This window comes from Xenopus tropicalis, chromosome 1, assembly GCF_000004195.4.
Source record: "Xenopus tropicalis strain Nigerian chromosome 1, UCB_Xtro_10.0, whole genome shotgun sequence".
NCBI lineage: Eukaryota > Metazoa > Chordata > Amphibia > Anura > Pipidae > Xenopus > Xenopus tropicalis.
The window spans coordinates 126,792,218-126,804,382 of NC_030677.2; the positions used below are offsets into that span (position 1 = coordinate 126,792,218).

Sequence of the window (12,165 nt, forward strand, 5' to 3'; positions counted from 1 at the left end):
CAGTATACTACGTTACACATGGATTGACAATATAAGCCATCCACCTGAAAGATTAAATCACATTAGAGCTAACTACTTTGTTGTACCTGCTTTTGACCTACATACAATTGCTGTCAAATCAGAAGCAAGTAGTAGGATCCCTAACATCCATAGGCAAGCCAATTCCTGCAAAGGACAGCTGGAGATCAATACTTATAGTCCAATTTATTCGTTTTTTCTACATGTGGAGTTTGTACATCGTACTATACCGCCTTTCTGGGGAAAATCATAAACAATCCCTTTTCTGAACCCAGTTGTTTAAAGTTACTAGTAAGTGGGATATGATGCTTACAATGCTGAGAACAGAGTAAAACAAATGAATAATCCAGCAGCATAGTGGTTTATTTGCATAAAAAGGGGAAAAAAAGAAAAGAAAAAACATTTCCATGACCGTACTGAAAAGAAATATAAAGATGTAAGTAATATTTAGGTAATTTGTGGCTGTCATATAATGGTAACAATCTTCTGACAAAAACCAATTGGCTGGGAACATGCTTTTTCATCCCTACTAACCAAATGATCTTACAACCAACTATACAGAAGTCACTTTATACCAGTATCCAAACACAAGCTCATTTAACAAAGCTCAAAGTGGCATTTTCTTAGAAAATCTGACAATAATCATATGTATAAAACACTATCCAAAAACAAGGTTAAATCACTACATCTACTGTACTTAGAATAGAGCAGCAAAAAATCATAAGCATCATTTCAAGAGTCATAAAATATTTAATAAGGTATATTTCTGGGATTATATGTTGTATAAAATTGGAGATCACAATAGGAAACATTTTCAGACCCACAGAGCTATGATTAGCACCCACCAGCAATGCTTGGTATTGCCACTGATACAAGCCCTACTAAAGCATACAATTTTAACTAATACAAAAGTGGCCTGTCTCATAGAAAATATTCTTAAACATAGCTAGACTGGATTGATTATTTCTAAGTGCAGTAAACATGAGCAGAAAAGTAAACAGAAAATCCCAACAACACAGATCACGTTACATTAATGCAGCAACAATGCATACGTATTGTTATTAGTAGTCAACTTGCAGAAAAGCTTAACGTATTAAACTACAAATAGGCTTTGCAAAAATAAAAGTTAAAAAAAAATATGGAAATGCAAAAACAGTATAGGATGAAACCAGGAAAAAAACAGAGTAAATGCACATTAAACTGCTGATTTTGAATCTAAAATTTTTCTAAGTGCTGTCAGTGAACATTGTGCCCTTAAGCCCTATAAGAGTCAACAAGCTGTTGTCCTGCAATGCACTGTAAACTCTTGGTACCAGAGCTGATAAATCTCATAGACCAGGCACAACTAAACATCCAAGAGGGAGTGGTTTGCTGAACACCAGCTGTCCTCATTTCTGTGTCTCCACGCATTCATTCTCCTGATGTTCTGGGGCAGCCAAATCAAACAAGCAGGACTTTAAACGTGGGGCTTTGACAGCCAGCCTGTCATGATGGTCTTCAAAATGGGGACAACACTGGTACTGGAGTCCAAAAATGAACTTTTGGGAACAAGCTGTATGATTTTATATTTTTCATAACAAAATTCCATGGTTCCTGTTGGTCCGCTGCCAATTGTCTTGTTAAATTGTCATATATGTCTGTTAAAATTTTATAAAAAGTCAAAAAGAGAACAAGCCATGTGAGCCCCTAAAAAAATCACCGGCCTTTGCTATATCCAGGGAAGAACTGGTCAAGGAGCGTTTGTAAAACCTTGTTGGGGACCATGTTGTAAGACTTGCCTAGATCGTAGCGACAGGCAGGGCAGGTGTAGACCTCTGCTCGGAATGAACGTTGCAGGCAGCTCTAAAATTGGTAAAAAAAAAAAAAAAAAAAATCACAATTTTTAATTCTTGCTGGCAGCTATAGATTAATGATTATAAATATCATTTAACTATCAATTCAAGCAAGTGTATAAATATTAATCAGTACATTATGCTTTGCACTGCCTCCCCAAGGCTTCTCACATTTTCATTTGAAAGTATATATTGTGGGACTGCCATTTAATGCATTCAGCCCGACAACATTTAGCAGGTCTGAAAACAAAAAAGGCCCTTAGGCTTGCACTGAAAGAGCATTACTCTTCAAGTATCTGAAAGCATATGTGACCATGCACTAGATCAAAACTTATTGTGTGAGGATTAAATACATTACTGGAAATTTTCCAGAGAGCAAAATACTTCATTGCCAAAGTCCCAATATCCATAAAATAAAAATGAAAGTTAAAAGTTATTAAGTTACAGTAGAACGCCAATTTCACGTTTCCCAGGGATCGGTGTCCAAATGGCATACAATCTGGGAAATGCCAGTTCCGGTTTGTAAAACTGGGGTTCTGCTATATTTGCAAATGTAATTGCAATTGAAATCTATATTTATTTATCAATTTCTGTTCCTATGTTCTGTCTCTGTAGCAGAAGGCAGATCTCCTCCAGGTCTGGCTCCAGCTGATTCTGCTACACTTTTTCAGTAGTCAGACCCATTTTTTGCAGTGAATATCAGCAGTCCGAGATACCGATTTAAGTTACATTTACAAACAACTTTAAAATCATTTAAAATTTTATTTTAGGTATATTGAAAAATTGCTTAGAACTGTAAAAAAAAAGTTTTTGGGTGGGCATTTCCCATTAAAGATCAAGGAACTGCAAAATAGGTACTTACTTTGCACACATTGTGGAGGCACGCAGTTGTAACAGGTTGGTACACAAGCTCTTGGCAGCAGACACACATAAAAGACTGTTCAACGTTCTTCAAAAATTTCTACAAAAAAGGGGGAAAAAATAATTTGTCTGTCCTTATTTAATTCCCAGCAGTATATGATTTAGCAGTACCAGATGGTAGGAACAAGCAGGATCACAAAAACTAGGGAACAAGTTTAACTAGTTTTCAACAAAGAATAATCCTAGAATTGCTACATGTCAAGTTTGGGGCTTCTGAACCTGTCTAATGCCAATTAACTTAGTAATGATCTGTACCACTAAAGTAGTCCCCCACAAGGATCTTTTTTTCTGATGATTTGCAGAAGTTCTTGGCTAATGTCAGTTACCTGAGCTAAGGGACTGACAACATACATAGATACATACACAATATAAAATTCTTGATTAACAATGTGAACTGATGTGTCGCAATTAAAATTGTGGTGCCAGGAACAGGCAAAACATAAGTTTTGTATAATATAATGGTGTTCTACAGAGCTTATCTAATATTGAATGAGTGCCATTTAGCCCTATTTCAATTGCTTCCATTGCTACACAGAAGTTTGCATATATACACAATAGTAGTGTCCCTAAAGCAAACATTTGAATTACTTTACAAGACTTTTTTTGGTGTTAGGGCTCTGGCACACGGGGAGATTAGTCGCCCGCGACAAAACTCCCTGTTCGCGGGTGACTAATCTCCCCGAGTTGCCTTCCCCTGCCATCCCACCGGCGAAAATGTAAGTCTCTTCGGCGATTTGCGCGAAATCGTGCCGCCGCGTGTGCCATCCCACCAGCGACTTACATTTTCGCCGGTGGGATGGCAGGGGAAGGCAGTTTTGTCGCGGGCGACTAATCTCCCCGTGTGCCAGAGCCCTTACTATTCCTTTCATTGAACATCTGGAATTAATGTATATTGAAAGTTGCCTACATTTTCTTTCATTATGCAAAAGGTTTTGGGTTTACAACCCCTTTAAGATAATTCATAAATATGTTAATCAGAGTTGCTTAAAGTTGCAGTAAGTACTCATGGTAATTTTCATGAATCAATTTTCCGGTTTTGCATTTTAAAGTCATTTAAAACAGTGAGATTTTTACATTATCACAAAACGCCATTAATTATGAAAAATCATGAATCACAACTCAGCACAAAAATTGGGTTGCAACCATTGAGAAATGTGCCCCTAGCATTTAATTACAATATCGACAATAGACATCCTATTGTGGTAGTCTATGCTAAACTTTAGATTCGGTGTTGTTGTTGTATTATTGCTTTTTTTTTTTTTTTTTGTTTGATAGAAGGTATACATTTTTGCCTCACATGGCAACATTTTGTTTGGAGTGGTAGGAAGGGTTAATGCAAGCTGCACACAAGTATACTGGGCTGTAAAATATTGTAGGCCTGCAAACACTATAGAAAATTTCTGCACAAAGGAAAATTATTTGTATTGCGCATATTTGTGGGAAAAAAAGTTTATACATACGGGTCCTTCCTTGATGGACGCAAGCACTTCGTCCCACAGTTTCTGATTCAGAGTGTCCTCTCCTATTAACCACTGCTGTTGCTCAGTGAGCTGGAAAGCCTCTCCTTTTGAATCGTCTGATAGTTTCATAGACTTGGCAGGGGGCTTAATCTCTTTGTCCTCTGAAATAATATTCCATGCAGAAGTGATGAATACAAGCAAAGTGACAGGTTAAGATATTTTGATAATTTAACTTGATACAGGTATAGGACCCCTTATCCAGAATGCTAGGGACCAAGGGTATTCCGGATAATGGGTCTTTCCGTAATTTGGATCCCCATTCCTTAAGTCTACTAAAAAATCAATAAAACAATAATTAACCCCAATAGGAGTGTTTTGCATTCAATAAGGATTATTTATATCTTAGTTGGGATCAATAAGAAGACACTGTTTTATTATAACAGAGAAAAAGGTCATCAGTTTTAAAATTTTGCATTATTTGATTAATATGGAGTCTATGGGAGATGGGCTTTCCGTAATTCGGAGCTCTCTGGATAATGGGTCCGATACCTGTACGATGTTTGACTCCGATCTTTAGGGTTAGACTGGCCTGTCAGAGTGCCAGAGATCTCCCATTGGGCCCCAGTCAAGAATGATTCTCCATCAACCCTTTTATATTACCACCATGGGCCTACATAACATCTGTAACATTAAACACTATATCTAATTGTTGTAAAAGTGGGTCACTGGATGTCCAGTCCTCTGATGCACACTAAGAAGCTCAGTCCAACACTGCTGATATTCATATGGGTTTAAACTACAGCAACAGATGCATAAAAATTGTCATATTATGACAGCCCACAACTTTTTCAGAGATAGGAAGCTGGAACAATATCATTAGTATTGTTATTATCCTTTATTGGGAATTATCACCCCAAGATCAAAGTCAAAGTTTGTGTTTTCTCCACAAATAAATGAAAGTTGTAGAAGTTAATTTTTATTTATTTATCTTTCTCATAGCATGGATCCTGCTGATCTGGTTAAAGAGTATTTAATTGGATTACATACAACATTATACTGGAATGCAAAATATGAATTAAAAAATGAAAATGCTACACTCAGGGGCAGATTTATCAAAATGTAAATTAGATCTTAATAAATGAAAACCCACCATTTATTCTTATGGAATTTTTAGAAGCGTATTTATCAAATAGTGAATTCTAAATGTCGGTGAGTTTATATGTATTAAGCTCTAAACAGATCTTGCAAGTGGCAAGCATGATGTAACTATGATAGAAGGGATTGACACCCAACATAAAAGCAGGAATATACTGGGATTGCAAACCAATGTGTTATTTACACTAAAATTCCATTTCTAATGGGCTTAGAACAATTTCACTGATCATTAAAATATTACACATTTAGAATAGAATCAGAATCAATTTTTTTTGGGATTGAGCCGAATCCCAAATTTTCCTCAAATGATTCAGACAAATCCTGAACTGAATCTAAATTTGCAAATTCGTATAATTCAAATGGGTAAATATGCACCTGAAGCATGTGCAAAAAAATATTAGACGATGTAATTACATAAATTGACAAAGTCATGTGATTTTAAAGGTTTGGATCTGGCCAGGCACCTGGATTTAGTCCAAGAAACTGTTGCACACTGTAGAACTTGTTGTATTGCCTTAAAGAGACTTTAATGGCTATACATGTAGAAATCTGAAAGGCAACGTTTTGGGCCTTACTGGGCCTGTATCAAGCCTACTGGGCCCTTTACCAAGGCACTTGGATTTAGCTAAATCTTAATCCAAAAAAGGCATCCCAATGTGAATCCAGGATTCGAAGCACCTCTCAGAATAGCATGTTTAGTAATATATAGCTGTATAGAAATAAAAGGGAAATTATGTAGTAGCTATAAGCTCTAACTTGAGCTCAATTTTGGCAGTTTTGCCCTATCTGCTGCCCCTAACTCAGCATGTGCTTCAAATATTTTTACCTATGCAAACTAGCTTTACAACTGCCAAGTAGGGTACTTCTGGGCAACTTACTTAAAACTTTGGCCTAGAGATTGAATAGCATGACCAGGGTCCCAAATATTGAGAATGTCATTTTGAATATAATCAAACCTATCTTGTAGGACTGGACAACTGCAATGCAATCTCTTGTGTTTGAGAAATGTCTTATGTAGTATCCTTTCATGGCCACTCTTTCTTAGTTTGCAAAGTAAAAGTAAACATTTTTAATATATGATTAAAATGGAGTTTGTGGAAGCTGGCATTCCTGTAATTCAAAGGTTTCTGGATAACAAGTTTACAGATAACCGATCCCATACCAGTACTATCTTCCACTGCTCTTTTCTGGTTCCCATTGCTTTCGCTGCTGTTCAACTTCTGGCTTGCTTGTCTGACTGGACTAGTGGCTGGCTCTGGGCTGCTAGGTTGCTGCTGGGTTGCAGTGCTGCTGCTGTTGTGGAGATTCTGATTGACTGGGCTGCTGGTTTCTGATCTTGGAGGCTGCTTCTTTACCTTATCCTTCTTCTCTTTGTTAGCCATAGCTTCCAAATACCCCTCAGGGAACTAAACGTACAAGCAAATAAAGACTAAATATACATATATCACTTAGGATGGGAACATTTCCCTCCACAAATAAATCACAGACAGAACAAGTTGTCCAACAGAGGAGCTAACACTGTCCATAATTGCTTGTTTCATATTACAAATATAAATTCCTCTTAAAGTTTCCTTCAAAGTGCTGGTGTGATATTGCCATATACAGTGGAGGAAATAATTATTTGACCCCTCACTGATTTTGTAAGTTTGTCCAATGACAAAGAAATGAAAAGTCTCAGAACAGTATCATTTTAATGGTAGGTTTATTTTAACCGTGGCAGATAGCACATCAAAAGGAAAATCGAAAAAATAACTTTAAATAAAAGAGAGCAACTGATTTGCATTTCATTGAGTGAAATAAGTTTTTGAACCCTCTAACAAAAAAAGACTTAATACTTAGTGGAAAAACCCTTGTTTGCAAGCACAGAGGTCAAACGTTTCTTGTAATTGATGACCAAGTTTGCGCACATTTTAGGAGGAATGTTGGTCCCACTCCTCTTTGCAGATCATCTCTAAATCCCTAAGGTTTCGAGGCTGTCTCTGTGCAACTCTGAGCTTGAGCTCCCTCCATAGGTTTTCTATTGGATTAAGGTCCGGAGACTGACTAGGCCACTCCATGACCTTAATGTGCTTCTTCTTGAGCCACTCCTTTGTTGCCTTTGCTGTATGTTTTGGGTCATTGTCGTGCTGGAACACCCATCCACGACCCATTTTCAGTTTCCTGGCAGAGGGAAGGAGGTTGTCGTTCAGGATTTCACGATACATGGCTCCGTCCATTTTCCCGTTAATGCGAATAAGTTGTCCTGTGCCCTTAGCAGAAAAACACCCCCAAAGCAAAATGTTTCCACCCCCATGCTTGACGGTGGGGACGGTGTTTTGGGGGTCATAGGCAGCATTTTTCTTCCTCCAAACACAGCGAGTTGAGTTAATGCCAAAGAGCTCTATTTTGGTCTCATCAGACCACAGCACCTTCTCCCAGTCACTCACAGAATCATTCAGGTGTTCATTGGCAAACTTCAGACGGGCCTGTACATGTGCCTTCTTGAGCAGGGGGACCTTGCGAGCCCTGCAGGATTTTAATCCATTGCGGTGTAATGTGTTTCCAATGGTTTTCTTGGTGACTGTGGTCCCTGCTAATTTGAGGTCATTAACTAACTCCTCCCGTGTAGTTCTAGGATGCTTTTTCACCTTTCTCAGAATCATTGACACCCCACGAGGTGAGATCTTGCGTGGAGCCCCAGAGCGAGGTCGATTGATGGTCATTTTGTGCTCCTTCCATTTTTGAACAATCGCACCAACAGTTGTCACCTTCTCTCCCAGCTTCTTGCTAATGGTTTTGTAGCCCATTCCAGCCTTGTGCAGGTCTACAATTTTGTCTCTGACATCCTTGGACAGCTCTTTGGTCTTTCCCATGTTGGAGAGTTTAGAGTCTGCTTGATTGATTGATTCTGTGGACAGGTGTCTTTTATACAGGTGACTAGTTAAGACAGGTGTCCTTAATGAGGTTGACTAATTGAGTAGAAGTGTCTAACCACTCTGTGGGAGCCAGAACTCTTAATGGTTGGTAGGGGTTCAAAAACTTATTTCACTCAATGAAATGCAAATCAGTTGCTATCTTTTATTTAAAGTTATTTTTTCGATTTTCCTTTTGATGTGCTATCTGCCACTGTTAAAATAAACCTACCATTGAAATGATACTGTTCTGAGACTTTTCATTTCTTTGTCATTGGACAAACTTACAAAATCAGTGAGGGGTCAAATAATTATTTCCTCCACTGTAGTAAAACACAGCATGCTATTTTGTAAGTCAGAAAGTTTTATTTCTGGTTCACACGGGCTTCATTTTCTGCATTTTACTGACACCTTTCACTGTGTAGTATGAGATGTGGAAATCAAATGTTTACAGTAAAGGTCCACAGCAAAGAATATGATTATTTCAGTGGGAAAAAATAATTTACTACATACATGCACACACAGACTAGATGCATGAATTAATCAGATAATGAATGCCTATCAAATTAACAGAAGCTGAAATATACACAGAATGCAATCACACGCACATTTTCTGCACAGAGTAGTGACTCATACTTGATGTACGCACCTGTAATATAAGGCCTAGGTTTTTTGACCGCTCCGTGCCTTCTGGAGTCCAGGGAGCAGGCTCGGCATCATCACGCCTTAGAAGGTAGCGCCAGACCAGAAACCCACATTTGCCTATTTCTGGCCAGTATTTCACAACCTAAATTTCAAGCAAATTAAAGCAGTACACAGTGTTGTCTTAAATCAATGGGGCATTTAGCAGCTTACGCATTAAACTGGGATTTGTCACATTTAGCAAAGCTTCAAAAGCAAATTAAAGACAAGGAAATAACCTTTTCTAAATTCACATCTATGGTAAACATAAAGAACACTCATTTAAAAATAAAAACACTAAAACCGTTGCACATAGAAAAAAATTTGGAAAAAAAATTTCACATCCAGTCTCACTGCTATAAAAATATTCCAGCTTTTTGCATTAGTGAGCTGCCTTAAGATTCTGGGAGTAGTTGCTTGTCAGCAGATGCAGAGCCAGGGGTGGGAGGTTACTGCCATATTAATGGATTCAGGCATTATTCTAATGACTTAAGTCTAGAATACTAGACTTAAACTGGCTGCAATGCAATTATTATTATTTTTTCAACTTTAGTTACTTTAGTTTACATTTTTTTACTAATCATCTTTATACACTAGTTCATTCTTTGTAAATCTTATCATAGCTGAAACTCAAGTAAATAAGCTATAACCATTATAGATAACAATGAAACAAATTGTTTGTAGTGCACTCCCCTTTTTTTTTTTTTTTTTTTTTTTTTTAAATGAAACAAAATAAAATGCATTCTTTTGAAATTTTAATTAAAACATTTAAAGGTGAAAGGGATGTATTTATCCCCAGAGATGGTAGACCTTGTAAATTCCATCATATCTGTTGCCATCTTCAGGGGCATATTTGCTGATTCTACGCCCCTTAGAACTACGAACCACACGGACTGGCTTCCCAGCTCTCCAATTCTTAGATTCTGCACCATCTTTATCGTTCAGAGCCGCATCACAGTTTAGGGCCAGGGCCCTGAAAGGATATTCAAACATATAAGTATGTGAAAGAGCTAAGAAACTTCATAGTCCTCTTGCCATTATTTTCATAATTTCTTGCCTCTGTCTGGTAATCTAGGTACATATTAAGCTTGAAGGTCCCCATACACCTTCAGATCCGCTCGCTTGCCGATGTCGTCAAGTGAGCGGATCTTCTCCCGATATCCCCCACCTACGGGTGGGTGATATTGGGAGAATCCAGGCTAATTCGTTCGTTTGGTCAAAATGTATCGCCCTATTGAAAAAAAAATGATAGCATCACTGAAACTAAATGAGCAAATAAGAACAAGGATATTGCTATAATTTTCTAATTATAATTCAAAAAAGCACTAAAATCAGACTGAATCAATGTACCCCATGCAATTGTAGATGAGCCAAATTGGAAGTTAGATCTGCTGTGTATGGCCACCTTTATAATTACTGCTTGGTTGTACACAGAATAAATGTATTTTTATATCTTCTATTGCCTATTTACACTTCTGAGCTTCAAAGGTTAAAATCAATCAAAAACAATAAAAGAAAAAAAGGAAAATCCCTTTTTAAAATAAAAAGAAATCATACACTGAATTTTAAGTTTTCAAATTGTGTGTGCACCACAGAAAAATAGAAACAGGGTGTGGAAGAGAAAGGAAGAATAGCCACAAACATTGCCTTTGCAAAATGGAGACTGAGAGCACCCATGTGCTTGGAAAACTGCTGTATCAGCACAAAGTTAGTGTACCTTTTTATGGCTGTGAAACTTTAATTCTTCATAAAATATTTTTATTTTATGGTGTTATTAGGATTTTAATGTTATATTGGATTGTCTTACCCCTGCAAATTCAAATATTTCTTGTCAGTACAGTCTTATTTTTATCCTTTTATTTTGTAGAGAACCATCAATGGCATTTAAACCAAGATTTTCTGTATCTCTGCTAAGGCTGATGGTATGGATCAGAGCTTTTTAAGGGAAAGACCATTTACAGGTGGTTCCCTTTGAAGTCAGTGGGAGGTGCCACAGAGAGCATTGGTGGGCCAAGCCACCAGGGCTGCCTAGGCAACTCAACCACCCCCACCATTCGGGCTTCTGTTTGCATGTGTGCTTGTTTGTTTACACACACAAGCGAGTTACAAGAGCCCGGACTAGTGGTAGGCGAGAGATACATGCCTAGTGTGCTCCCACCATTGTGTCTTTGCACGTGCACCTCCCCAACTTCCCTCTTGTTTCTGACCTGATAGAGGGGTTTGGATGCTGAAATGCATGTTTAATGCATAAAACAGCCTTGGGCGCAAAAAGTACCCTTAACTATCATTGCTTATGCTTATTACTACTCATAGCATAACTGAAATGCATGTTTAATGCATAAAACAGCCTTTAAAGGAGAACTATACCCCCGGGTGCAAAAAGTACCCTGAACTATCATTGCTTAGACCCCCCTCAGCTCTCCCATATCACATAGTTTTTAAGTTTACACTCTGTCCCTATCGCTAATTGCTAGCTAATAATGCAGAGTAGCACAGCCGTGTACCTGGCTCACATCTTCTTACTGACTGAAAACTCTTTGGGTCTCACCACCGACACCTAACCTGCTTGCGCATGCGCAGTTGAAGCAAATTTCCCACTACCTCCAACTGCACATACACAAGCAGGTTCATATTGGCGGAGAGACCCGAAGTGTCTTCAGTCGGTAAAAAGATGTCGGCGAGGTACAAGGCTGGGCTTCTCTGCATTTTTACCTAGTGGTTAATGATAGGGACAGAGTGTAAACTTAAAAACTATGCGATAAGGGAGAGGTGAGGGGGGTCATGGCAGTGATAGTTATGGGGGCTTTTTGCGCCTGGAGGGTATAGTTCTCCTTTAATTTTTTTTGTGCCCTGAACTTTTATTATGCAGAGTTTCTTGAAATTACCCTTTTTTTCCCGTACGAAGCCACAAGCATAACAACGTTTTAATGGAGATTAACGGATAACATGCAAAAATGTGATATTTGTTTCACTAATGCCATCCCTGACCAGAGAATTTCTTTATAAGTAATAAAAGGTACAATAACCATGGGCCCACATGTGGAAGAGTAACAAAACATAACTCACTCTTCTGTAGATAAACTCCAGGATTAAAAGGATTATAATACTAAACGCTACCAACTAACTGGTCAGGAAATTACATGCTGAAAAACACAAAGGGTGTAACATTTTGTCTGATATATAGTTTACCACCATTCTAGTTTTTAT

At 38.0% G+C, this 12,165-nt stretch overlaps 1 protein-coding gene across 3 annotated transcripts in view; it reads right to left on the reverse strand.

Annotated features, from left to right (window-relative positions):
- Nucleotides 1–360: 360 nt before the first annotated feature.
- The window catches only part of uhrf2 (ubiquitin-like with PHD and ring finger domains 2, E3 ubiquitin protein ligase), a 54,852-nt gene continuing 43,047 nt past the window's right edge, over nt 361–12,165 (reverse strand). For 2 of the 3 annotated variants that reach the window (XM_018093102.2, XM_012962756.3), the window contains 6 exons: nt 9,769–9,931; nt 8,927–9,064; nt 6,549–6,792; nt 4,232–4,392; nt 2,713–2,811; nt 361–1,860 (listed from right to left, as the gene is read on the reverse strand). In XM_018093102.2, coding sequence (XP_017948591.1) covers nt 1,714–1,860; nt 2,713–2,811; nt 4,232–4,392; nt 6,549–6,792; nt 8,927–9,064; nt 9,769–9,931 — 952 coding nt within the window. In that variant the 3' untranslated portion in view covers nt 361–1,713. Of the gene's footprint in view, nt 1,861–2,712; nt 2,812–4,231; nt 4,393–6,548; nt 6,793–8,926; nt 9,065–9,696; nt 9,932–12,165 lie in introns of those variants that run through there. The other variant, NM_001102774.1, reaches the window with a different exon arrangement.